Source organism: Osmerus eperlanus, chromosome 20 (genome assembly GCF_963692335.1).
Source record: "Osmerus eperlanus chromosome 20, fOsmEpe2.1, whole genome shotgun sequence".
Taxonomy (NCBI): domain Eukaryota; kingdom Metazoa; phylum Chordata; class Actinopteri; order Osmeriformes; family Osmeridae; genus Osmerus; species Osmerus eperlanus.
Genome location: NC_085037.1, coordinates 638,457 through 661,837, shown reverse-complemented (window position 1 = coordinate 661,837; position 23,381 = coordinate 638,457). Strand labels below are relative to the sequence as shown.

General features: G+C 47.6%; 1 protein-coding gene across 1 annotated transcript in view; it reads right to left on the bottom strand.

Moving 5' to 3' along the window:
* csmd2 (CUB and Sushi multiple domains 2) overlaps positions 1–23,381 on the bottom strand; it is a 202,392-nt gene that overhangs the window by 51,166 nt on the left and 127,845 nt on the right. The window contains exons 11-27 of the mRNA XM_062446030.1: positions 22,468–22,571; positions 20,756–20,868; positions 17,926–18,108; positions 16,062–16,252; positions 15,502–15,637; positions 14,263–14,457; positions 13,088–13,226; positions 11,514–11,701; positions 9,699–9,887; positions 9,009–9,125; positions 8,386–8,601; positions 6,753–6,941; positions 5,485–5,654; positions 5,050–5,206; positions 4,029–4,220; positions 2,092–2,257; positions 1,875–1,934 (exon numbers count right to left, since the gene is read on the bottom strand). Of these exons, the coding sequence (XP_062302014.1) occupies positions 1,875–1,934; positions 2,092–2,257; positions 4,029–4,220; positions 5,050–5,206; positions 5,485–5,654; positions 6,753–6,941; positions 8,386–8,601; positions 9,009–9,125; positions 9,699–9,887; positions 11,514–11,701; positions 13,088–13,226; positions 14,263–14,457; positions 15,502–15,637; positions 16,062–16,252; positions 17,926–18,108; positions 20,756–20,868; positions 22,468–22,571 (2,705 nt within the window). The remainder of the gene's footprint in view (positions 1–1,874; positions 1,935–2,091; positions 2,258–4,028; positions 4,221–5,049; positions 5,207–5,484; positions 5,655–6,752; positions 6,942–8,385; positions 8,602–9,008; positions 9,126–9,698; positions 9,888–11,513; positions 11,702–13,087; positions 13,227–14,262; positions 14,458–15,501; positions 15,638–16,061; positions 16,253–17,925; positions 18,109–20,755; positions 20,869–22,467; positions 22,572–23,381) is intronic.

Genomic DNA, 23,381 nt, shown 5'->3' with positions numbered 1-23,381 from the left:
TGGTTGGCCTGAACCAAACTACGATTCTGATTGGTGTGAAAAAACAGGAAGTACAGTCCTCGTGACACAGATAGAGCAGTCAGGAGACGAAAGATGAAAAGTCGTAAAGAAAGGACAAAGTAACCAAAAATTAAAATAAATATACAGAACAGAATAGTATTATTATTCTAGTATTCTAGATAGCATGTGGGTAGAGTACAGCTCAACACATGTACTGCCTTCACAACACAAGAAACAGTTGAATCAAATCTCAGCAGAATTGAGGAAGAAAGACTTGCGAGGGAACCAGGGGTTGGGTGGGGGTGGGTGTGGCTGGGTGTGGGGGTGAGGTAACAAGGGGATGGGGCACAACTTGGGGCCAGGGTGAGAGCATTGAGGAGGTGCAACGAGAAGACCCAGACCAACACACACTCTCTCATTGGATGGTAGGCCTACTCACACACACACACATTATCCTCTGAGCTGTTTCCTTGTTATGTGGAGCCTGAACCGAATATGGGGTTTAGGAGATTGCCAATCCTGGGGGTGCAATGAGTGTGTGTGTGTGTATGTTGAAGGGGTGTGTATGTGTGTATATCCCAGTCAGACCTGCATTGGGGGATGAGATGGATATATACTCCCCCAACAGTAAGAAGCAAAACATACAGAGAAACACAACAATATCCCTTTATATCTCGATTCTCTCCTCTCCCTCTATCCCTTCCTCCTGCATCCTATCTTCCTAATTCCCCTCCCTCCATCCCCTGTTGTCTGAATCTTTTCCCTCCCTCTCCCCCTCTCAATGTGTTACATTGCAGTACATCCCAGTACAGCTCCTCTAATCCACCTACCTCTGTCTATCTGTCTCTCTCTCTCCCCTCTCCCCCTCCCCCCCTCTGTCTTTCTTTCTCCTTCCTCTATCCTAGCTCCCCCCCCATCCTATATCCCATGATGCATCCGGGGTCGTGAGCAATGCAGCTGCTCCTCCATAATGTATGTCTACAGGTACATGTTGACTGTGAGAGGGATCAAAGGGATGTATATAGAAGTGTGTTTGTGATGAAGGGCATGGCATGCCAGGGAAAGCACCCAAGTTCTCGTCACAGGGATGTAAATGACGTGCACACACGCTCACATACACACACGCACACACACACACACACACAAACACTCTGACACAGATGTTGCATATTGATGAGCTCCATCCCCCGCAGATATAATGAATCTGATTCATCAGAACGATGCTGAGGCTGAGACAGCATGCAGCATGTCCTATTCCTCCCCTCCTCCGCTCCCCTCTGCTCTCTCCTCCACTTTACTCCTCTTCCTCTCATCCTCTCTCCATCCCTCTTTCTGTCCTTCCCTTCTCTCCTCGTGTTTCCTCTCCTCCGTTGTCCTTCCCTCCTCTGCAGGAGCCCCCCGTCTTCCTCTACCTCTTTTGTCCTCCTATCCATTCCTGTTCCTGTCCTTCCATCCCCTCTTCCGTCCATCTTGTTTGCCCCTCATTTCCCCTTACTCCTATAGGTCCAAACTATAAGACTCCAGAATGTTCTCTAATATTCATCAATTTGTTCAGTTAAAGACATCCCAGACGTTGTTCTAGACACACATGGAACATCCTCACGTAATGTGGACAATTGCCAAACCTGGCAACCCAGTTCTGTCCTGTGAAGGGCAAGAGAGGGGTGAGGCAGGGGGGATGAGGGGTGAGGAGAGGTGAGGCGCTTAATAAACAGCCTGATTATAACATCTGACCAATTACAGGGCCTCTTGCCGCGTCTGCCAGATTTCACGCAAAATTACGCTGGCCAAACGAGCGTCCATTACTGCGGACGCGTGTCCACTCATTAACTCTGAAAGGCATAGAGGGAGGTCACACACACACATACACACACCCTCTGTATGCTGTGAAGCTGTTGTGTCCTTCACCCTGCAGACAGTACAGCTTCAACGGGCTTGGAGTAGGTGTGGGAACAGACAGATACTGAGTAAGAATGGAGGAAGGGAAGGAGGGAATGGAGGGGAATTGACTCCAATTCTGCGTGGCAAAGAGCGTTTCAGCAGGTTCTTGTAGGAGTGAGAGAAACCAGACAGAAATACATCCAAGTTGACCGTGGAGAGATGGACAGGGCGTGGGTGTCGTGTACTGACCCGACGGTGCTCCCTGGCGTAGCCTCGATGGTCCACACACAGTGGAGGTTGTGTTCATACGGAGCAGGGTAGCCAGGAGACAGGATACGACCTGCAGGTTCATCCTTTATGGTACCACCACACTCCGCTGCACATACCAGCAGGCAGATGGAGGGAAGAGAGAGAGGGAGAGGGAGGGAGGGAGGGATGGAGGGAGAAAGGGAGGGAGAAAGGGAGGGAGAAAGGGAGGGAGAAGGGGAGGGAGAAAGGGAGGGAGAAGGGGAGGGAGAAGGGGAGGGAGAAAAGGAGGGAGAAATGGAGAGAATATTGGGTTAACAGCAGCACTGAAAAGTTTGACGGAAAGACAACTCAATCTATAGTAACAGGATTTTAGTCTTCGTCCAGGAAACTGCCCAATATGATTACATGAACTTGAGGGGGCATTAAAACATTCAAGTATATCTTGCATTAGCTAGGCGCTAGCTGAAGCTTTCCATTATACCTTTCTAATGGACCAGAGCCAGCTCAATACACTCTGACTTAACATGGGCTCAGGTGAAAACCCCCACAGTCCAAGACATGATCTCATTCTGCTGCTCTGATGGAGCTGTACACGAGTGTGTTCATGTGTGTGTGTGTGCGTGTGTGTGCATGATACTGTCTGGTACTAATGTTCCCTTACTGTGGTAAATTTATTTGCCTGTTACGATGGATATAAATTACTGATTCAAACACATGCACACACACAGACACACACTCACGCACACACACACACACACACACACGTACATAGTCTTCTCTCAACATTTAATTATCCTGATGAGATGTAACTATGGAGTTTCCAGTGCAACATCCTTTCCCTGGAGTGGAACTATGACTTACCATCAGAGTAATGTCTCTACAAATCACAGTGCAGGTCGAAGCATCAATCAGAGATTGTAATGCACACACAGGAATATATCAGAGTATGAATATATCAAGTTAACTTTGGGTCTGGTGATACCGGGGAGAGGGGCTATAGATCGTGGAGGTAGGGACACCTGCATATCTGCTCTGAGGCCTGGGGAGACTGTGATGTTGTATCACACAAATCACAGACGGTGTGTGTGTGTGTGTGTGTGTGTGTGTGTGGGTGTGTGTGGGTCTGTGTGTGTGTGTGTGTGTGTGTGGGTGTGTTGTCAGGGCAGTATGTGACAGTTCTAGTTTCATGGCTCAATAGGCAGTGACTCCTTCCATACCCTGAACTGGTAATGCCACAAATAAGCTTGGTCACTCGCTCACATATACACACACACACACACACACACACACACACCACAAAAACACACACACAATTACCAAATGACCCTCATACACAATTTTCTCTCTCTGGTTCCACCCTGTTTCAAATGACTTGCAAGTTTGAGTGTCTATGCACATACCTGTGTATAGTGTGTAGGTATGTGCGTGTCTGTGTACATATATGTGTGTGTATGTGTGTGTAGGTGATCGCATTAGTGTCCTCCTGCAAGAGGAAAGGAGAAGGGAGAGAGGGAGAGTTAGGGGGATTAAAAGCCTGTCTAAGTGCCTCCTACATTATTGATATGAGAAGGAGAGGTGAGATCTAACTTTAGCCATTGGGACTAAAGAGCTTTGTCTGAAATTCTGAATCTGAATAAGGGTTCACACACACACACACACACACACACACACACACACTGTCGTCTAATGTGAGTTTGGAGCTCAAGAGCCATGAATTTATGGAGAGAAAGAGGAGAAAGAGAGGGGGAGAGTAGACCAAGAGAGGAGAGTGGAGACAGAGAGGAGATAGAGTACAGACAGAGAGAGAGAGAGAGAGAGAGAGGTGGGTGGAGATAGAGAGAGTGGAGGGACAGGGGAAATAGACAGAGAGAGGAGAGAGAAAGAAGAGAGAGACGTACCGACACAGAGAGGCAGGGGGCTGTCCCAGGCCCTCCTCTCCCCCCTCAGACAGGTGAGCACCTGGGGTCCTCTCAAGGTGTACCCCGGCTCACAGCTGAAAGACACCGTGCTTCCCGCAAAGTGGCCCTTGTCTTCACGCTTGTACCCAAACTGGGGCACACCCGGGTCTTCACACTTCACCAGCTCGAAACCTGCAGGGAGGGGGGAGAGGGGGGAGAGGGGGGAGAGGGGGGAGGGAGAGGCAGGGAGAGGGGGAGAGAGGCAGGGGGAGTTAGAAAAGATGGAAGGAAACAGGTAAAGAAAAGAAAAAACAGGTCCAGAGGAGTGAAGAGGCGTGAATAATAGAAAAGGTTTGTGGGACGGAGAGAAGAAGGAAGGGAGAAGAGGTGGAAAGGAAACGGAAGGAAAGAAGAATGTTAATGGGTAGAATACACAGAAAAACTGTGTGTAAAAAGGTGTATTGCATGAGAATGAAATCAGTACATCATATAATACAATCATGCATTAGTGAAATCCGTCACACAAAGTGAAACTGTGTGTTCATATGCTGTGTGTGTGTACTATCCTGCTAACCTGCCTTCTGGAATAATGTATTCATGCCTCCTGTCACTGTACTGTCTGATTTATGTGTGTGTGTTTGTGTGTGTTTGAATGTGTGTGTGTGTGTCTGTGTGCGTGGATATGCTTGGGTGCATGTATAACAGTTTGATGTTTCAGTGCAATACATCTGACAGTGTGCTGTACTGCATGATGCAATCATTACTTGGGCCTGTGGTAAGTCTCTTTGTTTATCTGTGTTCAGGTGTGTACATTTGCATGTGTGTGTGTGTGTGTGGGCCTGTGTTTGTGCGCGTACATGTGTCCGTACACCTGCGCTAGATCTCCAGTTGTTTGCGTGTGTGTGCGTGTGTGTATGCGTGCGTGCGGGTGTCCGTATGCGTGTGTATGTGTGTCCCCGTGTTTGTGCACCTGTGCGTGCGTGCGTGTTACATGCTCGCACGCCCCAGGCGTGTGACTCACTTGTGAAGTGAAGCTCAAAGCCCTTGCTGGTGTTGTCGTCGTTGCTGATGAACTCCAGCCACATGGAGCTGGAGGTGGAGTTCAGGGTGGTCTCCTGCAGCTCTGTCCCAGTGAACACACCCAGGAGGCGGGCCTTGTTACTGCTGCCATCAAACACCTACACGCACCGGGGGGGGGGGGAGACAGTTAGGTGTGGGGGGCTACTGCAGAACATCCTACAGGCAGACTTGAGGACCACTGTACTGTCTTGCAGGTACAGAAGATACGGGAGTTCCTTGGCATTATCATCCAGGTAAACAGAGTTATTACTGTCCTGTCTGAGTAGTGCTTTATCTAGGAAGTTACTACAGTACAGTCGTGGTCATATAGTAACATTATGTCATGGCACACACACTGATTTCCCCGCCCCTCCCACACACATCTCAGCCCCCTCACTTTGAGCATGTCGTCATCCTCCAGTCTGAAGTCTCGTGCGCGTAGCTGGATACCCTTGCCCGGCTGTGTCTGGATGGCGTAGATGCACTCGTGGTTGTTGCCGTAGTAACCGGGGTAGTTGGGCGAGAGGAGCACCCCTTGCATGCCAGTTACAGAGGAGCCGCACTCAGCTAGAGAAGAGAGGGATGGAGGGATGGAGAGGAGAGAGGGAGAGATAGAGAGAGAGAGAGAGAGAGAGAGAGAGAGAGAGAGAGAGAGAGAGAGAGAGAGAGAGAGAGAGAGAGAGAGAGAGAGAGAGAGAGAGAGAGAGGGATATATATATAGAGAGAGAGGGACAGAGAAAGAGAGAGAGAACAGAGAGAAGGAGAAAAAGATAGCAGATCCAGAGAAAGGGATAGAGGGGAATAGTGATATATAGAGTAGGTATATGCCGAAAACAAATGGAAAAAGAAAGAGGAGAAAGCAGAGGGCATGTCATGTGCTACATACCTACATTGCCCACAGTCATGTACATGCTTATAGAAACATGCAGAGAGGGAGCGAGGAAGAGAGGAGAGATGGAGAGGAGAGATTGAGGCATGGATCAATGAGATGACTGCAGCCTGACTCAAACTGGGCTCAATAAAAAACTCCAGAATCTTTTCACAAAGAACCACTGCAAATGATGCAACCGAGTCCATTTATATTCATGTTTATTAAGTAACGTTTTGACCCAATTTCCTCAAGAAGTCTAAACAAACCAAACATGAAGGGAACCAAGAGCACAGAAATTACTGGAGAAGATGAAAACTAAAAACGTAATTGTTGTCCTCAGCTAAAATGTCAAAATCTGAAAGTTTACAAATTATATTCTAAGTTTAGACCCTGCAAACCATTACACTGCTCTCTAATTGGATGAAATCTGCCCCTCAAGATGTTCCAGTCAATCAAACAGCAGCAATTTAAGACTGAATATATTTTTACTTTCCCTGAGGTTCAATTGGTGCTGTGTGTTTATTTGGAACACTTTCTGGTTGTGTTCTAAAGATGAAGGGCAAACATTCACATCTCAAGAGCAAGACTGAACGGGTGGGTGAGTGGGAGGATGGGTTGGGTGGGGGCGGATTGGAGGTTGAAGAGGAGAGATGGAGGAGTTGGAGGAGGGAGGGGTGGAGGGAGGGGTGGAAGAGGAGGAGGAATAGAGTGGCTGGAGGAGCAGGACTGAGGGAGGGGGGGAGGGAGGGTGGGTGGTGACCAAAGCCAAATTAAAAAAGAGTGTGAGCACCTACCAACACACCTTGGCAGAGGGGAGCTCCACACCCTCCTCCTGCCCCCCAGACACACCACCCTGGCCGGCCCTTCCAGACGGTACCCCGGGAAACAGGAGAACATGAGGACATCGCCCACCCCGAAGATCAGCCCCTTACGGATGCTGTAGGGAGGAACACCTGGGTCCTCACATGGCTCCAGGTCATACTCTGGGAGGAGAGGAAGAGAGAGAAAGAGAGGAGGATGAGAGAGTAGAAGAAGAGAGAAGGAGATTGGAGAAGAGGAGGACAGAGGAGAGGAGAAGATGAGAGAGGAGCAGGAGGAAAGAGGAGAAGAGAGAAGAGGTGAGAAGGTAGGATGATGAGAGAGGAGTGAGGAGAAGAGGAGAATGATAGAGGAGGATGGAGGAGAAGGTGAGAGGATGAGAACGTGAGAAACAAACAGTTAGTTAACTTTTTGGGCCAAAGTAGCTGGTAATATCCCCATCATGCATTTCCATTGCAAGAAAGATTTTTTAAACGGCTTCAGAAAATGGGTGTATCCCTCTCCACGCATAATGGACTACCACCATACAGGTGGGTCACACTAATTCAGGGTTGCCATTCCGATTAGGTGGTTAACGTCTTTCATTTCTTATCTTTTTGAAGCTTATTTGAATGGAATTAATTTTCACACAAGTACATGAGGGGAGGCAGAGGTGGCTGGAGAGAGAAGGGGAGTTAGAACAAGCACCATCAGGGGTGTGAAAGACTAATGCCGAAATTCAACACATTCTCATCTTCTCAGGAGCCTGTAATGACATGATTATTTAAAGACACACTCATGTATGAGGGGGCCACTTGGGGGGGGGGGGTATCTTACACTTACACTCGTATCTTACAAGTGGTTAACATGTTTCTCAACCCCAATTAGTAATCCATTTAAATAGGATCCTCACAGTTAATGGGCAAGGCACATCACACTGGGTATTCTGCATTGAGGTGCCAAGATAACCCTTAGTGGAGCTTTAAGAACAGCCATTAGAAAACATAACCCTAACCCGCTATCTGATCCTTTTAGACCAATTTCATTTTTGAACTTTGTAAATGGTGCCAGTCCTAATTGAACCCACCTGAACCCAATCCCAGGAGTGTATGATATGGACAGTTTGCATAAGGTTCTTACAGCACTGAGGTTATGTGTGTGAATGTGTGTACGGTCCAATATCAGCTGCTCAACTAGAATCCAAATTGTACCAGTTCCCCAACACCTAGAACCCAAATCCTACCAGTTCCCCAACACTTAGAACCCAAATCCTACCAGTTCCCCAACACTTAGAACCGAAAATCCTACCAGTTCCCCAACACTTAGAACCCAAATTATACCAGTTCCCCAACACTTAGAACCCAAATTATACCAGTTCCCCAACACTTAAAACCCAAATCCTACCAGTTCCCCAACACTTAGATCCCAAATCCTACCAGTTCCCCAACACTTAGAACCCAAATTCTACCAGTTCCCCAACACTTAGAACCCAAATCCTACCAGTTTCCAAACGCGTACAACCCAAACCCTACCTATTGCCCAACCCAAACCCCTCCCCCTCAGTCACTTTCAGAACACAAACCTAACCCTCCTCTCCTGCACATGGGTGAAATTTCCCTTCCCCCTCACCTGAGAAAGTGATGTTGAACCCCTCGTACGAGACAGAGAAATCGGACAGGAAGCGGATCTGGGCGGTGTAGTTCCCAAACAGGCCTGCGCTGAGCGGTGAGGGCAGCGTGGAGCCCGTCAGATGCCACAGCGGCTCGGAGAAGCTGCCGTTCTCCGTCACCAGCAGGTGGTCATGGGGGCTCTCCAGGTGGAAGGTGTGGAAGGTGAATTGGACACCTAGGTGGGCAGGAAGTGCAGGGAAATGTAGTTTTAATGGTGGTTGTAGTTCAGATTATTTTGGTGTCTAACATGGTTGTTTACGGGTGATGAGAACTGCATTGTCGTGTCGCTCACTCACACAGACACACAGACACACACACACACATACAGAGGGCCTAATGAAGTCATGTCATGGGCTGACACAGAGCGTGGTGTGCTAATGGTGCGGTGACAGTAGAATGGTTCCTTGGCTGTCTTGCCCTAGGCTTTCCTCACAGCCACAGCGTCAGACGGCAAATAGAACTAGCTTTCTGTCTCCTCTGTGTCTATGTACGTGAGAGTCTGCATGTGTCTGCGTGGGCATGTACGTAGGTGTGTGTGTGTGTACGTAAGTGTGTATTTGTGAATGCTTGACAGTCACTAACCTTTACCGTGAGAAGATTCGATCAGCCAGGTGCAGTTGAGGTTATGAGGGTAGAAGTCTGGGAAGCCAGGAGACAGAATGGTGCCTGTGTTGCCCTGGATGTAACCTCCACACAACGCTGAAGACCGGGAGCGAGAGGGGGGACAGGGAGAGATAGAGAAGCAGAGATGGATAGACAAAGAGAGAGAAAAAGACAGAGAGATGGAGAATGGAAGGAGGGAAGACAAAGAGAGGGAGAAAATAAAGATAGATAGATGACAATAAATGAAACACAAATAATGACTAAATTCCCTCAGAGCTTATTTAACGCTGTCAAATGCATTTGACTGGAGGGGCCTGAGACCAACATCAACATAGGGGATATTATCAATTTAATTACAGACAAGACAATATAAATGTTACCGTAATATGTAGAAAAGTCTAGTGGAATAGGACAAAAACTTTCAAGACACTGAGTCAGTCCGTGTCTCAGATATAAAAGTATATAAAAGTATAAACAACTAGAGACTAAAAACTACAGTCACTAAAAATAAGAAACTTAAGAGGTCCCATGGATGACTCAGAATGAAGAAGAACTTCAAATCCAAACTGTATATTTTCACTTTGAAGCTTTTTTAGCTCTCACTTTTTTTTTTAGCACTTTAGCGCTGGTGTAAACGTCAGCCATTTTGAGAGTGGCTGTGGAACGTACCATCACAACTGGGGAGGGGCCGACTCCACTGGAAATTGGGTTCACACTCCAAGGGTTCAGTGTCGCTGAGGGTGTACCCCGCATCGCAGCTGAATGTAACCAAGGCGCCCACGTAGAAGTCATTTCCATGACGTTGGCCATTGACGGGAATACCAGGGTCGACACAGTGATCTGACTGCAATTGGAGGGCTGAGAGGGGGTGGGGAGGTGAGTTATCTATACACATGTGCGCACAATGGTTCACGCACACACACGCATACAGTCACCCATGCAGATGCCCACACACACACAAAATTCCAGCGCACACAAACACTTAGCGGCTGTGATTCTGTTTAAGATCAGCTAGGGCATTAGTACCTAGTCTCTAAAGTAGCACTTAAACGATCTGACATGCTAAAAGCTATAGAAAAAACTGAAATGTTTGGAGCTGTACAGGAGTTCTCAAACACAAGCGGCTATGGGGAAAGTCATTTCTAGATGTCTTTCTCTCTTACACATAAACACACACATACCCACACACACGTGTACAGATGTACTTGTCGGGACTTGTCGAGGACTCAAAATCCTGGTATCCCCAACCCCTAACCTTAAAGTCAGCCACATTTTTATGATAAAAAAAACAAGATCAAGTAAAATAAGTTAAAGAAAGTAAGTAAAAAAAATCAGTTTTCTCTGATCACAAACACTGGGGGCGTGTCTGCTGAGGTCGCTGAAACCACGCCCACTTGCACAGGACATTGACTGGCTACCCAGGAATAATTCTTTAAGTGTCTAGACCAAAAAAAATGGAAATACACTTTACAGGGACTTTAACTCTCAATTTCATTCAAAATCTGAGCCTTAAACCTAAACCAAGCTCCTAACCATAAAACTATTGCTAGTTCCTAACCCCAACCCTTCATTTAATTCTAACCTTACCTTAAAACCCTTAAAATCCCCCCAAAATAGCAATTGAAATTGTGGGGACCAAGAGAATGCCCCCCCCAAGGATTTTCCCCTTAGTTTACCATTCATGTGGGGATTTCTGGCCCCTACAAAGATAGTTAAATGAAGCCACACACACACACACACACACACACATATATAGCTTCCCCATCTTCTGCCTGGCTGGGTGGACGTAGTGAATAATGCAAGGCTGAGTGTGAGAGTGTGAGTGAGGCTGAGTGCAGAGTCATTCACACAGGCGCATAGAGGAGCAGATCTGACTGTCAAACACTCACTCACCTCCACACCTACGATGACTCACACACATTCTTTTCAACGCGTGGGCTTAGGTGTGAAGGACGGTGAAAAAAAATGTTTATGCGTGTGTGTGCATGCTTTCTCCGGTGAGCACGCACTCATGCAAGTGGAAGGCTGTGTGTGTTTGTGTGCCTACTAATGTGTGTGTGTGTGTACGTCTAGAGGTGGTATGGGGTTATCTCGCTGTATAATCAAGCCCCAATTACTTTTCTAATGATACTGTAGGAGTGCTGATGAAATGAGGCCCACTGTGATCATTTTAATAGCAGGCCATTAATATCAGCCCCCTGACAGATAGAGCTGAATACATGGGCCTGCTGTGTGTGATATCTTAGCCGGGCCTGGGCTCCTAATAATAGGAGGCTATACAGTATTCATGAATCATCTCAATAGGTATGTCTGTGTGTGTAGGTGTGTGTGTGTGTGAGTGTGTGTGTGTGTGTAAAACTGTTTGTGTATGCGTTTGTTTATGTTTGCGTGCGTGTTTGTCTACGACTGTGACTGTGAGTGTACTTACATGTCTTTGTGTTGGAACGGTCTGTGTGTGCGTGCTTGCATTTGTGTTTTACTTACTCTCATAGCGTATACGGAAGCCGATGTCTGAGTGGCTCTTGTCGGTGGAGAACAGCAGGAACAGGAAGTTGGAGGTGCTGATGAGAAACTGGGGCACCTGGGTACCCTGGTAGCTACCAATCAGAGAAGAGGAAGGGAAGCGTCCGTCTCGCACCTCCAGGATGTCGTAGTTCACCTCCGTACGGAACCTGAGAGAACAACACCCGTTGGGTTACCAAGAATGTATTCATAATCTCTGTCTCCTGGTAGATACCAGAACTAAAGAGCTATGTTAAAGTGTTGACCTTCAGTGGGAAGATGAGAAAAGGAAGGATGAGGAGGAGAAGGAAGAGGAGGAGGAGGAAGAGGGAGACTTAGGATAAAAAAATAGAAGTTTGTCTTGAAAGTGCAGCACAGAGACCATGATGAACATGCAAGCTACTGTAGCTGCCCTGGTCACTGACTATTCACACAGATCGTACGGTGTGTCTGCCTGTGCATACAAGATGGCCTCAGGCTAACTCCGGGGACATGAACATTTACTATGTGTGTCTGTCTGTGTGTGTGTGTGTGTGTGTGTGTGTGTGCCAGATTTAAAGAGTCATATTGTATGACATGATGCATGTTCATGATATGTTCAGCATGCATATATGCATAGCCACGCTAAACATGTATTTGTGCATAGTGCTGTTCAAATGATGGCATTTATGTGTACATTTGTGTGTCTGCATCTGTGTGTGTGTGTGTATGTGTGCATGTGTGTGGTGTGTGTGTGTGTGTGCATGTCAGATTGTGTGTGTAAGGGGGTCCGTCAACCTATCAAAATTCTGTACATCTGTACTGTACCCTACTATACTCCAGTTCATCCTCTCATCCTCACCATGCCCAAAGTGATCATGGTTGTGTATTCATGACGCTGCTAGCGAAATGGAGCGCGACACCATATTTTATTAATGCTGCATCCAAATCAAAGAGAAACAAACATTTGTGTCGGATGTACTTTTGTGGCGCTGCGGCCATCAGGATGGGAGATGCAGGAGAGCAGAAGTGGTCTGGACTAATCCTGGAACACACTCCTGTGGCTACTGATCCAGCTTGTTCAACGTTGGAACAAATTACTTGCTCTCTCATTCCTCTTGACTCTATCCTAATGCAGGGCTGATGAGGAGGGAGGATTGCTGTAGGGTGAGTGAGCGTGTGTGTGTGTGCGCATGCAGGTAGGTGTGTGCGAGCGTGCGCTTGCGCGCGTGTGTATGTGTGCGTAGGTAGGTGTACGCGAGTGTGTGTGCATGAGTGTGTGTGTGTGTGTGTGTGAATTGATATATGCAGTCCCCTCAGAGAGAGTACGAAATGAATTGATAAAATAATTATCAACACAGCTGATAAATAAAACATGATGTTTCCGGCTCGGGGTGTGTTTTTATGTAGATCAGATCTACTGCATTAGCACCAGGGGAGGGAGGGGGGGGAGAGAAGGAGGGAGGGAGGTAAAGGGAACTAAAGACATAGGGGGGGAGGGCCATATGTCCCCCATATGAAGACACACACACACACGGCAGGTCCACAGGAAGACAGCTTTAGAGGAGGTGACTCACTTGTCGAAGATGATCTTGATAGGGTACCCCGGCGGTGCCTCGATGATCCACTCACAGTTGAGGGCCTCCTTGTAGAGCTCTGGCCAGCCAGGAGACAGGATGATCCCACTCGGGGCTTTCAGCTCCCCGCCACAGGGGGCTGGAGGGAGGGAGGAGGGGCGGCAGGGGGGAGGAAGGCAGGCGGAAGGGGAGGGAGGGAGGGAGGGAGGGAGGGGGGGATATGGAGAGAAGATTAGATGGAGGTAGGGAGGAGGAGAGGAAATGGAGGGAGGGAGGAGGAAGGTTGGGGGAGATGGAGAGGGGGTGTACTTGCTTTAACGTCGTTCCCTTTGACCAGTATCAAACATTCACACTACACCACTTTGATTGTAACACACAGGCGACCACACACTCGCACACACCGTTCGTCTTTGCTGCAAACACTTTGCATTGCTTTACATCTACTTATCCACTTATCCTCAACCAGAGCACGTATAGAGACAGGGAGACGACGGAGAGAAAGAGAGAAAAAGAAAGTGAGAAAGAGGGTGATAGATAAGAGAGTGATAGATAGGAGAGAAAGAGAAAGACAGAGAGAGAGAGAAAGAGCCACCATTGGTGGTATTTCCTCTTTGAAGTGGATGATTTAATCAGTTGACTCAGTGCACTGAAGGACATCTATGGAACTCATTACGGCAGAAACGCCGTCTCATGATGGATGGTCTCTGGAGAACGCTATGCTCGCTAGCAGGGCGGAGAGACGACACATGTTCTAATAACACCCAGCTTTGTATAGCATGAGTGGAAGAAAAGATAAGGGCTTTAGTCATGTGGTGAGTTTATAGACGTCTATATTGTGTGTGTGAGTGTGATATTAGCCGGTAGCCACCGAGCTAGCTAGCTCTCTGGAGAATGTTCTGGGGCAGGGTTCTAGTGAACGATATTCTGGTGGAGTGTGATTAGCCACCGTGCTAGCCAGCTCTAGAGCATGTGCTGATGTGAGCCTGAGCTCGGGTCATGTGAGACAGTAGACATTCAGCACTGAGAGACACACAAGCACATTTATAAATACACATTTACACACATACCAGCGCAGAAACACACATGCACACACACACACACACACCTTTACACGCGCAAGCACACACACACACCTAAGCACACACACTTACACACCAACCCAGGCACTCCCTTACCTTCGCAGCGAGGCATGGCGTTGTCCCAGACCACGTTCCCGTCCTTCAGGATGCAGGAGACGGTCTGGGAGCCGTGGGTCTTCACAAAGCCCTCCTCACACAGGAAGGAGATCGAGCTGCCCAGCTGCAGGCTCTCCCCAAACCTCTTCCCGTTCACCGGCACCCCCGGATCGGGACACTCGTTGTGGCGGAACGCTGGCGGGCGGAGGAAAAGTCCGGTAAGTTAGAGGGTTTGTGTGTGTGTGTGTGTGTTTGTGTGTGAGTGTGTGTGTGGAAAGAGGGTTTCGTTGAGAGCGGAGGGAAAAGAAACCACAGCAGCATTCTCCTTTTACAAGGTGAAGCCGCTGAAATGCCAGAGCTAATCTCCCATTGATATTACATTCACTATGCTAAACACTGCTAAAACTCACAGGGCAGTTTAATAGCCGCCACATCGAACAGCATCCTCCCCCTCACACACAAAACACAGGGGTGACACACTCATGGATTACCACACACACACACACACACACCAATCATATGCATCCTACCAGAACAGAGTGCGTCTCATCAATCACTATCTTCCTATTTATTAAAGTGCCAACTATGCCTACCTCAATACAGTTTGGCGTTCTTAATTAACATGACTGATGGAATGAGTCCGCCCACCTCTCCATGCTACCCCCCCATCTCTGCCACCCCCTGCACCCCTCCCCCCCCCCCAAAAAAAAAACTCCACCCAAAGACAAGTCTGTTGAGAGGAAAACTGTTCTCTAGAACTAGCCGTCAAATTCAATTAGCTGCTCTTGACATCCATTCTCCGCGTCGCCCTCCTCCACTTATTTATTTATTAATTGGAGTTTCTAATGAATGCATTAGCGACCGTGTGTTCGCAGTATTGTGGCGTACGCCTCAGCACCTGGGGCTGGGCTCAGGAGACACTTGCAAATTAGCATCTCAACGTCAAAACGCTTTCCAGTACCCAGAAAGACACTGTGGGAAGGTTTAGTTCCTTGAGACTCTCTCACACACACACACACACACACAACCCAAACACACCATCAAAATAACTAGGGCAGTCTACACTGTGAAAAGGGTAAGATATTTTGCACACGCAGACACACACACACGCTAAACAACCAGAGCAGTTTACACTGTGGGAAGGGTACGGTCTTTTACACACACACACAAACACACACTGACACAGGCACACACACACACACACTAAAAACAAGCAGAACATCAGTGAAGTCTACTCACTGGTGAAGGTGATGTTGAAGCCCCTATCGGTGTAGGTGTGGTCTGTCTGGAACTCTAGACGGGCTACGTGGGCGCTGGTGGTGATGGAAGGGGGCAGGACGTCACCTGAGAACGTACCCAGGATTGGAGACTCCGCCTGGGGCAAGATGGGTCAAGCAGGTAGGGTTAGTGGAGATGTGGACACACAACGACATGTCTGTGACCTATAGATGCGCTCATAGAGAACTCATTGATGCGGCAGATGCAAATAGAAATGCATGAAGGCAGAATGGAAAGACACTCAAAATCAACCTAGCCCCACGCATACACACCCTGAACACACGCGCAGCACAAACACACACACACACACAGAGATAGACGCACAACACACATCACTGTTCTAGTGAGGACTAACAATTCACTCCCAAAATGGAGGTATCCCCAACCCTTAACCCTAACCCTTAATGTAATTCTAACCCTAACATGAATTCTTACCCTAACCCCCTCTTTACCCCCTTAAAACCTGAAAGTTGTGGGGCCTAAACACGATCACCCCCCCCTCCCTCCCCCAACACACACACCTTGCCCCCATCCTTGATGGAGAGGAAGTCAAACTGCTTCTCCATGCTGAGGTCGTTGAAGGCCAGGTTGATGCGGCTCTCTGGCTTGGTGATGATGAGCCACACACAGTGCATGTTGTTCCCATACTCCTGGGGGTAGTTAGGGGACAGCAACACCCCCGACGGAGTGGTGAAGTTGAAGAAGCAGGAGACTGGAGGGGACAGTAGAGGAGAGAGGCAGGAGAAGAGGGAGCAGGGGAGAGGAAGAGAGGAGGAGGAGAGGATGACAGGGGCATGAGGAGAGGAGGTCAAACTTTCACGGAACAATCGACACACATTATGACCACTGTATATTAGCGAAATGGGAAATGTCAAATGGTTCCACAGGCCAACTACTACAACTTGCATGGCTGATGAAGGGGGGAGAAAAGGAGAGCACAGCTGGCGGTATACGGCATGGTGGATAAAGGAGAGACCACCACTGTGTGTGGAATCGCTGGGGTCCCATTCCTGCTGGTCTTCTCTGCTGGTCCAGCTTCCCCAATCCACACGCAGCTGTTTATTTTGACGTTTATTCTGCCCTGCCTCATTTAAATGGTGTATTTTTACTGCTTATTACACTTAGTACCTGCACGGACCTCTTGTGTGTGTGTGTGTGTGTAGGTGTGTGTGTGTGTGTATGTGTGTGTGTGTGAGACAGATAGCTCTGTGTGCGATTGTGCAGAAAGCTGGGTGTGTGGTCAGATTATCCCAGTGCTTTGCAGAGCAGAGGCTATGGATTTGCAAACAACAGTGGGGGCTTATTAACTAATTAAAGCAGGGGAAGACAAACAGGGAGAGAGAAACAGACAGAACGGATAGAGAGAGAAAACAGGTAGACTGTGTGTGTGTGTGTGAGAGAGAGAGAGAGAGAGAGAGAGAGAGAGAGAGAGAGAGAGAGAGAGAGAGAGAGAGCAGAGAGAGAGAGAGAGAGAGAGAGAGAGAGAGAGAGAGAGAGAGAGAGAGCATAGACAGAGAAAGAGAAAGAGACAGACAGACAGACAGAGACAGAGGGGAAAGCGAATGAGAGAGATAAGAGAGATAGTGTAGAGAGAGAGAAAGTGAGAGGGAGAGAGGGAGAGAAAGTGAGAGGGAGAGAGGGAGAGAGAGAGAGAGAGAGAGAGAGAGAGAGAGAGAGAGAGGGAGGAAGAAAGAGAGGGAGAGAGAGAGAGAGAGAGAGAGAGAGAGAGAGAGAGAGAGAGAGAGAGAGAGAGAGAGAGAGAGAGAGAGAGAGAGAGAGAGAGAGAGAGAGAGAGAGAGAGAGAGAGAGAGCGAGTGCAGATCACACTACTGCATTATTGATGAGTAAATGTTGAGACTCCGGTAAGCTGCACAGCCACATCACATGACAGTCAGCAGAGTGGCGCATTAAAACTATGACACCGTAAAAGTCTGTCCAGAACACGAACTGAGGAACTGAGCTTCACTCAAGACCTCGTACATCTGGGATGACACCAATGTTCTCCAGAGAACTGGTTCTTCACAACGTCAAGATCCACTGACCCTGACAGGAAGACAACTTTCCTCAAATTAAAAACTGAGATTTTCAGTGCAGCTCGGGAATAAGGAACGTGTGCTGTGCTTGGATGCATGGCCGTCAGTGGTAGGCCTCCCATTAGAGCAGTCATCTTCAGGACTACAAATTGACATGTCAGAAAACTACATGCCCCAATGTCATATCCACAAGTGCCAAGAGAGCCACTGCTCTCTTGGCACTTCTGGATTTAATTTGGGTCTGGGGTTTCAATGGTATTTTTGACACATCTAGAAAAGCTGAATATGTTGTGGGTCTGTGAGTGTGTGTGTGAGTGTGTGTGTGTGTGTGAGTGTGTGACAGGTCACTCACAGACACAGCTGGGCTTCTTGGCTGACCACTGGTTGTTCTTCTGGCAGGTGATGTTTTTTTTGCCCACCAACTCAAAGGCCGGCAAACACTCGAAGTGCAGTCTGTCTCCATGACGGAAACCTGTCCCTTCACGCTTGCCGTAGGCCGGGATTCCAGGATCTCCACAGCTGCCCTGGTCGATTTCTGATTGGTGGGAGACAAGCACAGTTGATCAATGTGGAGTTGATTTGGCTAGGTAGAACCAATAGGTGTCAAATGACAAATAGCTTGATAACGTGTGTGTGTGTGTGAGTGTTTGAGTCCACAAAATGCGAGTGTGCATGAGATGTGCGATGAGACGTACCTTTCGATTGTGCGTGCGTGTGTGTGTGTGTTACGTAAAGTGATGTCTCATTAAGTATTTAGGGGAAGTAAAAGTGGGGGTCTATACAAAGCAGTGGGTGACTCAAGAGACCTACTTTGTTTTGGGGAAGACAGTGGAGACAAAGAACGGTGATGGAGGGAACCGAGGTGAAGGGGTGTAAATGGAGAAAGAGAGAGGTGAAACAGGTAAAGGAGGAATTGAGGGGTTGGGGGAGATAGAGGAGACTTGAAACAGCTTCAGTTTATTTGCAGCCCCAAGACAAGGGTGAGTCATACTAGTTAGAACTCATAACTCACTCTTCCTTTTTCTTTCATACAGACCACAGACAGACACACACACACACACATTAGAAGGTGTGTTCTGCATAAAAAACTACAATGTCTTGTCAGGTGTAATTATCACCTCTTACTCCTTAGTGAATGAGACTGAAAAGACAGACAAACATAAATCGTGCGATATTGTGTCTCTCTGTCTCTCTCTCTCTGTCTTTGTCTCTCTTTCTCTTTCTCTCTATCTCCCCCCCTCTCTATATATATATATTTCTGCAGCTGCATTCTCCTCTCCATGGGTAAAAAATGTTCTCTACCACACTGTAAGCTGACATGAGCACTTTCCCCCCCTCACACATATTTATACACAACACAACCACACACCCCACTCTCTCTCTCTCTCTCTCTCTCTCTCTCTCTCTCTCTCTCTCTCTCTCTCTGTCATCCTCCTTCTCTCACACAGCTAGGTCATGGAGAGAGGATGTACTCCTCCCTCTGTCTTCTTGTTCCTTATTGTCCAGAGGCGTTGCAATTGGGACGTTAATCAGTAGAGAAAGAGAATGTGGGCCTGTGCTGGGGGGGGTTGGATGGGGTGTGTGTTTGGTGGGAGTGGTGAGGGGAGGGGTGGTGGTTGTATTGCCCAGACACACTGGTGAACAAAATGGATTGTTTTCAAGCTGCGTTGGGATGGTTAGAAGGGGGGAGTACCATGAGACTGCTCTCTCTCTCTCTCTCTCTCTCTCTCTCACACACACACACACACACACACACACACACACACACACACACACACAGAGAATCCCTGCTCCCTGACTGAGCCAGAAGCCCCCTTGGCGCTCTGCTCTCCCTAGGGGGGCCTCTGCAATTAGAACATCTGGGAAAATAGAGGGATGAACAAGAAAATAATCCTTTGATGTGTCTGGCTAGTGGGAGAAGGAGAGAGAGAAAGTGTGTGTGTGTGTGTGTCTGTGTTTGTGTGTATCTACTGTAAGAGTGAATGAGCAAAGCCCAGAGTGGATTCTCATGAATTAAAGAGCAGGAGTGATGGTGCATTTGTCGCCTGTGTATGTGTGTACGTTTAATACCCAGACTGTGAAGGTAGAAACAGCATTTGTGAATCACAGCAACACACACCCAGAACCCTGAGGTTAGACCTGAGCTCTAACCAGTGGTCACAGTCAATGAGCAGTGTGTGTGTGTGTGTGAGTGTGTGTGTGAGTGTGTGTGTGTGTGTGTATGTGTGTGTGTGTGTGTGACTGTTATTTCAGTAGAAAGAATGAGGCCACTGCAGTGAAATATATTTAGTATTATATTTCAGGTATGAGTGTTAATATGGTGTGAGTGTGTGGGGATGGAGGTGTATGTGTGTGTGGGGGGGGGAGGAGGAGGTGGTGTGTGTGTTGGATTAGCTGTGTGTGTGTACACCTTTGTATGTGTGCAGTCGTTGAGACACATGAGTGTGTGGTGCGTGTGCTGTTATTTTGTATTTGTTTTTAGCTCACATTAGTATAATTGCTCTTGATAATCACACTGAAAATAACATTGGAATCTAAATCAAATTTAGGCGCCACAGTCTCGAAGGTGAAGTGGTTCAAAGCGTTTTTCCCCACTTCATCAAACAAACTCATTGTTATGACATTTTGGTCTGAATGCTGCTCTACTTTCTCCCATATTTTGGTAGATGAAAACTAAGCATATACCAGGGGAACTGGGAGACAACTTTATACTGGCAATCTTAAACACACACACACACACACCCCATACCCCACACACACACAAAAATAATGCCCTACAGTCTGCAGGCTTAGAGTTGTTGTGAGGATAAAATACCTTGATGTCTGAAACCTAAAGAATACGAGGACCATGTGAGGAGAGAAGGAAGAATATAGAAAGAAAAAGAGAGAAAGAGAGAGGGAGAGAAGTGTGTTTTTTTGGAAGCAAAGCAATTCCATGACCCCTCGGTACTTGCTCCAATTACTTTCCATAAAATGGCTGACACAGAAGATCTGACCCCATTTACAGCCAGGTCAGCATGATGGCAAATATGTGAGGAGAGTAGAGCAGAACAGAGCAGAGGAGAAGAGAGGAGTGGAGAGACATCTCAAATGTCAACTATCAAAACAAGTCAAGATGAGTGAGGTTGCCATACTGAGTTACGCTGAGGTTGCCAGGTTGTGTGAAGGTAAGGTGGCCTCACCTTCGTAGGACACCTTGAATCCCAAAGAGCCGCTGGTGTCGTCAGTCTTGAAGTTGAGCCACATCTGATGGCTGGTACTGACAACCAGGTCTGGAGTCGAGGTACCGGAGAGTCTGTGCAGAGCAGAGTAACACTGATTAATGTTGTCAGAAAAGTTAAGAATGTAACCTTTTTTCCTGTATAAGAATGATACTGTGTTCAGCATTCTTTGTGTGCAAAGAGAGGCCAGACCCCAAATGTGAACTCTGGGTAACACTAGTGTGTGTGTGTGTGTGTGTGTGTGTGTGTGTGTGTGTGTGTGTGTGTGTGTGTGTGTGTGTGTGTGTGTGTGTGTGTGTGTGTGTGTGTGTGTGCGTGTGTGCGTGTGTGCGTGTGTGTGTGTGTGTGGGTGTGAATGTGGGTGCGTTTGTTGGTAAAGGACATTACGGTAAGGTGGAAAAAATAAATGGAAAAGTAATAGTGTAATGTAATAGTAAGTAATGACACGTACCATGGGTTATAGGTTATTATGATTGTGTCTGTGTGTGTATATGAAAATGTGATGCATTACACTGACATATTGAAGGTTCTGCATTACTGTGTGTGTGTGTCTGTGTGTGATGACCTCAGTGACAGAAGCTCCCCCAGTCTATTTCAGTCCCAGGTCACTAGGGGGTTGTTCACAACTGGCCATATGGACCAAGGTAGCCCTCTAATTGAACAGATTAAGTCATTTACAACCTGAAAGTGTGGGTGTGATTGTGTGTGTGTGTGTGTGTGTGTGTGTGTGTGTGTGTGTGTGTGTGTGAGTGTGTGTGTGTGTGTGTGTGAGTGAGTATGTTAGAGAGACAATATCTAGGGACTCTTCCTCCACTCATACAAGCTACAAAAACAACTCCATACCCCTCTCCACCTCCCTCTCTTTCTTAATCTCTCTCTCTCTCTCTCTCTCTCTCTCTCTCTCTCTCTCTCTCTCTCTCTCTCTCTCTCTCTCTCTCTCTCTCTCTCTCTCTCTCTCTCTCTCTCTCTTCTCTCCCCCCCTTCCTCCACCCCATCTCTTCCTTTTCATCCCCCTTTCCCCAACCAGGCGAGGACAGCACAGCCGCGTAAAAATCGATCAATAAAACTTTATTGGGCCCCGTAAATTTTGGCGCAATTAATAACAACATCCTGTGAAACCTTATGGAGCATCTGGTGGAGCAAACTCCATTAGGACACATCAATATGCAGCAGTGACGCTCTTATCTGCTAACACTAAGGGGAAGGGTGAGACAGAGGGGGGAGGGTGAAGAGAGCTTGGAAGAGAAAAGGATAAAGACGGAGAGGCGAGGAGAGAGAGAGAAGAAAGGTGTGTGTAAAGGAAGGTGGGGGGAGAGATAGGTGAGGGGAGAAAGAGGAGAGAGAGCCAGAGAGAGAGAGAGAGAGAGAGAGAGAGAGAGAGAGAGAGAGAGAGAGAGATAGAGAGAGAATGCCTCCAGAGCTGATGAAATGGAAAGAAATAGAAGGAGGAAGAGAGAGTAAAGGTGGATGAAGAAGAGGGGAAAGGATGACCTCGGGAAAATGGAGAAATGGTGGGAGAGGAAGAGAGAAAGAGAGAGAGAGAGGACAGAGACAAAGAGAGGGAGAGAGGGAGGGAGAAAGAGAGGGGGGAAAGAGGAAGAGAGAGAGAGAGATGTCAAGACAGACTGGTGAGTTCTGTAACAGTGGAAAGCTCCAGCTCCAGGATCACTCACACGTGAAAGACGGTCTTCTGATCCCCGACCACCGCGCCGTCCCCCACCGTCAATGTGTCGTAGCCGCGCTCCAGGTCAAAGTCCTCGAACGTCAACTTGATCACCTGGACGAGGGAAGGGCAGGAACGTCAGGGGGAAGGGTGAGCGACGGAAGACGCACTAACCAACCGGGGCGAGGTGTGTCCTTCGGGGGTCATTGTCAGCCCCATCTGTCACGCCAACACACACTACCACTCTATCCTTCCCTCCATCCTTTTTCTCCATCCTCTTCTCCATCTCTGACCTCTTCCCAACCTCGGTTCTTCTCAGTGGGATGTCAATAAGACTAGACGGAGCTTTAACCGACTGTTCTGAATGTCATCGCAACAGATTATGTTATTGTAACACCTACATGTTGATATTCATATAAACCGTCCACTGTACTTCAATTAAGTCCAATAAATCCAACCCTTGCCTACGCAAACTGGTATCCTCTTTCACTCACCCTCCCATTTGATTGGGTAAGACAGAGTCCACATGGAAATAACTTCCTGCTCTATATCATATCACCTCTCTCCATCCTCTCGGGTTGAAATCTTCAACAGGGTAGTGTCATAATGGGGTGAAAATCCCATTGAAGATCATTCACTGTGACTTACAATGACTTAAATTGCATCAGGGGAAAGACTACCCACCACAAGGTGAAAATATCCATCACATATGACATAAAGGAGTGTATGGATAGGATTTATGCATTAGAATTTCAATGGAGGGTCGAGTTGAATCATTGCAGGATCATTTCAATACTCTGGGAAAGAGGGAAAGAAAAAAGTTAAAGAAATAGCTAGAAAAAAGAGGGAAAAAATTACGAGTTCATCCCTTATCTGCATGAAAACAAGAGATAAGGCAAAGACATTTCAGTAATTACATAAGGC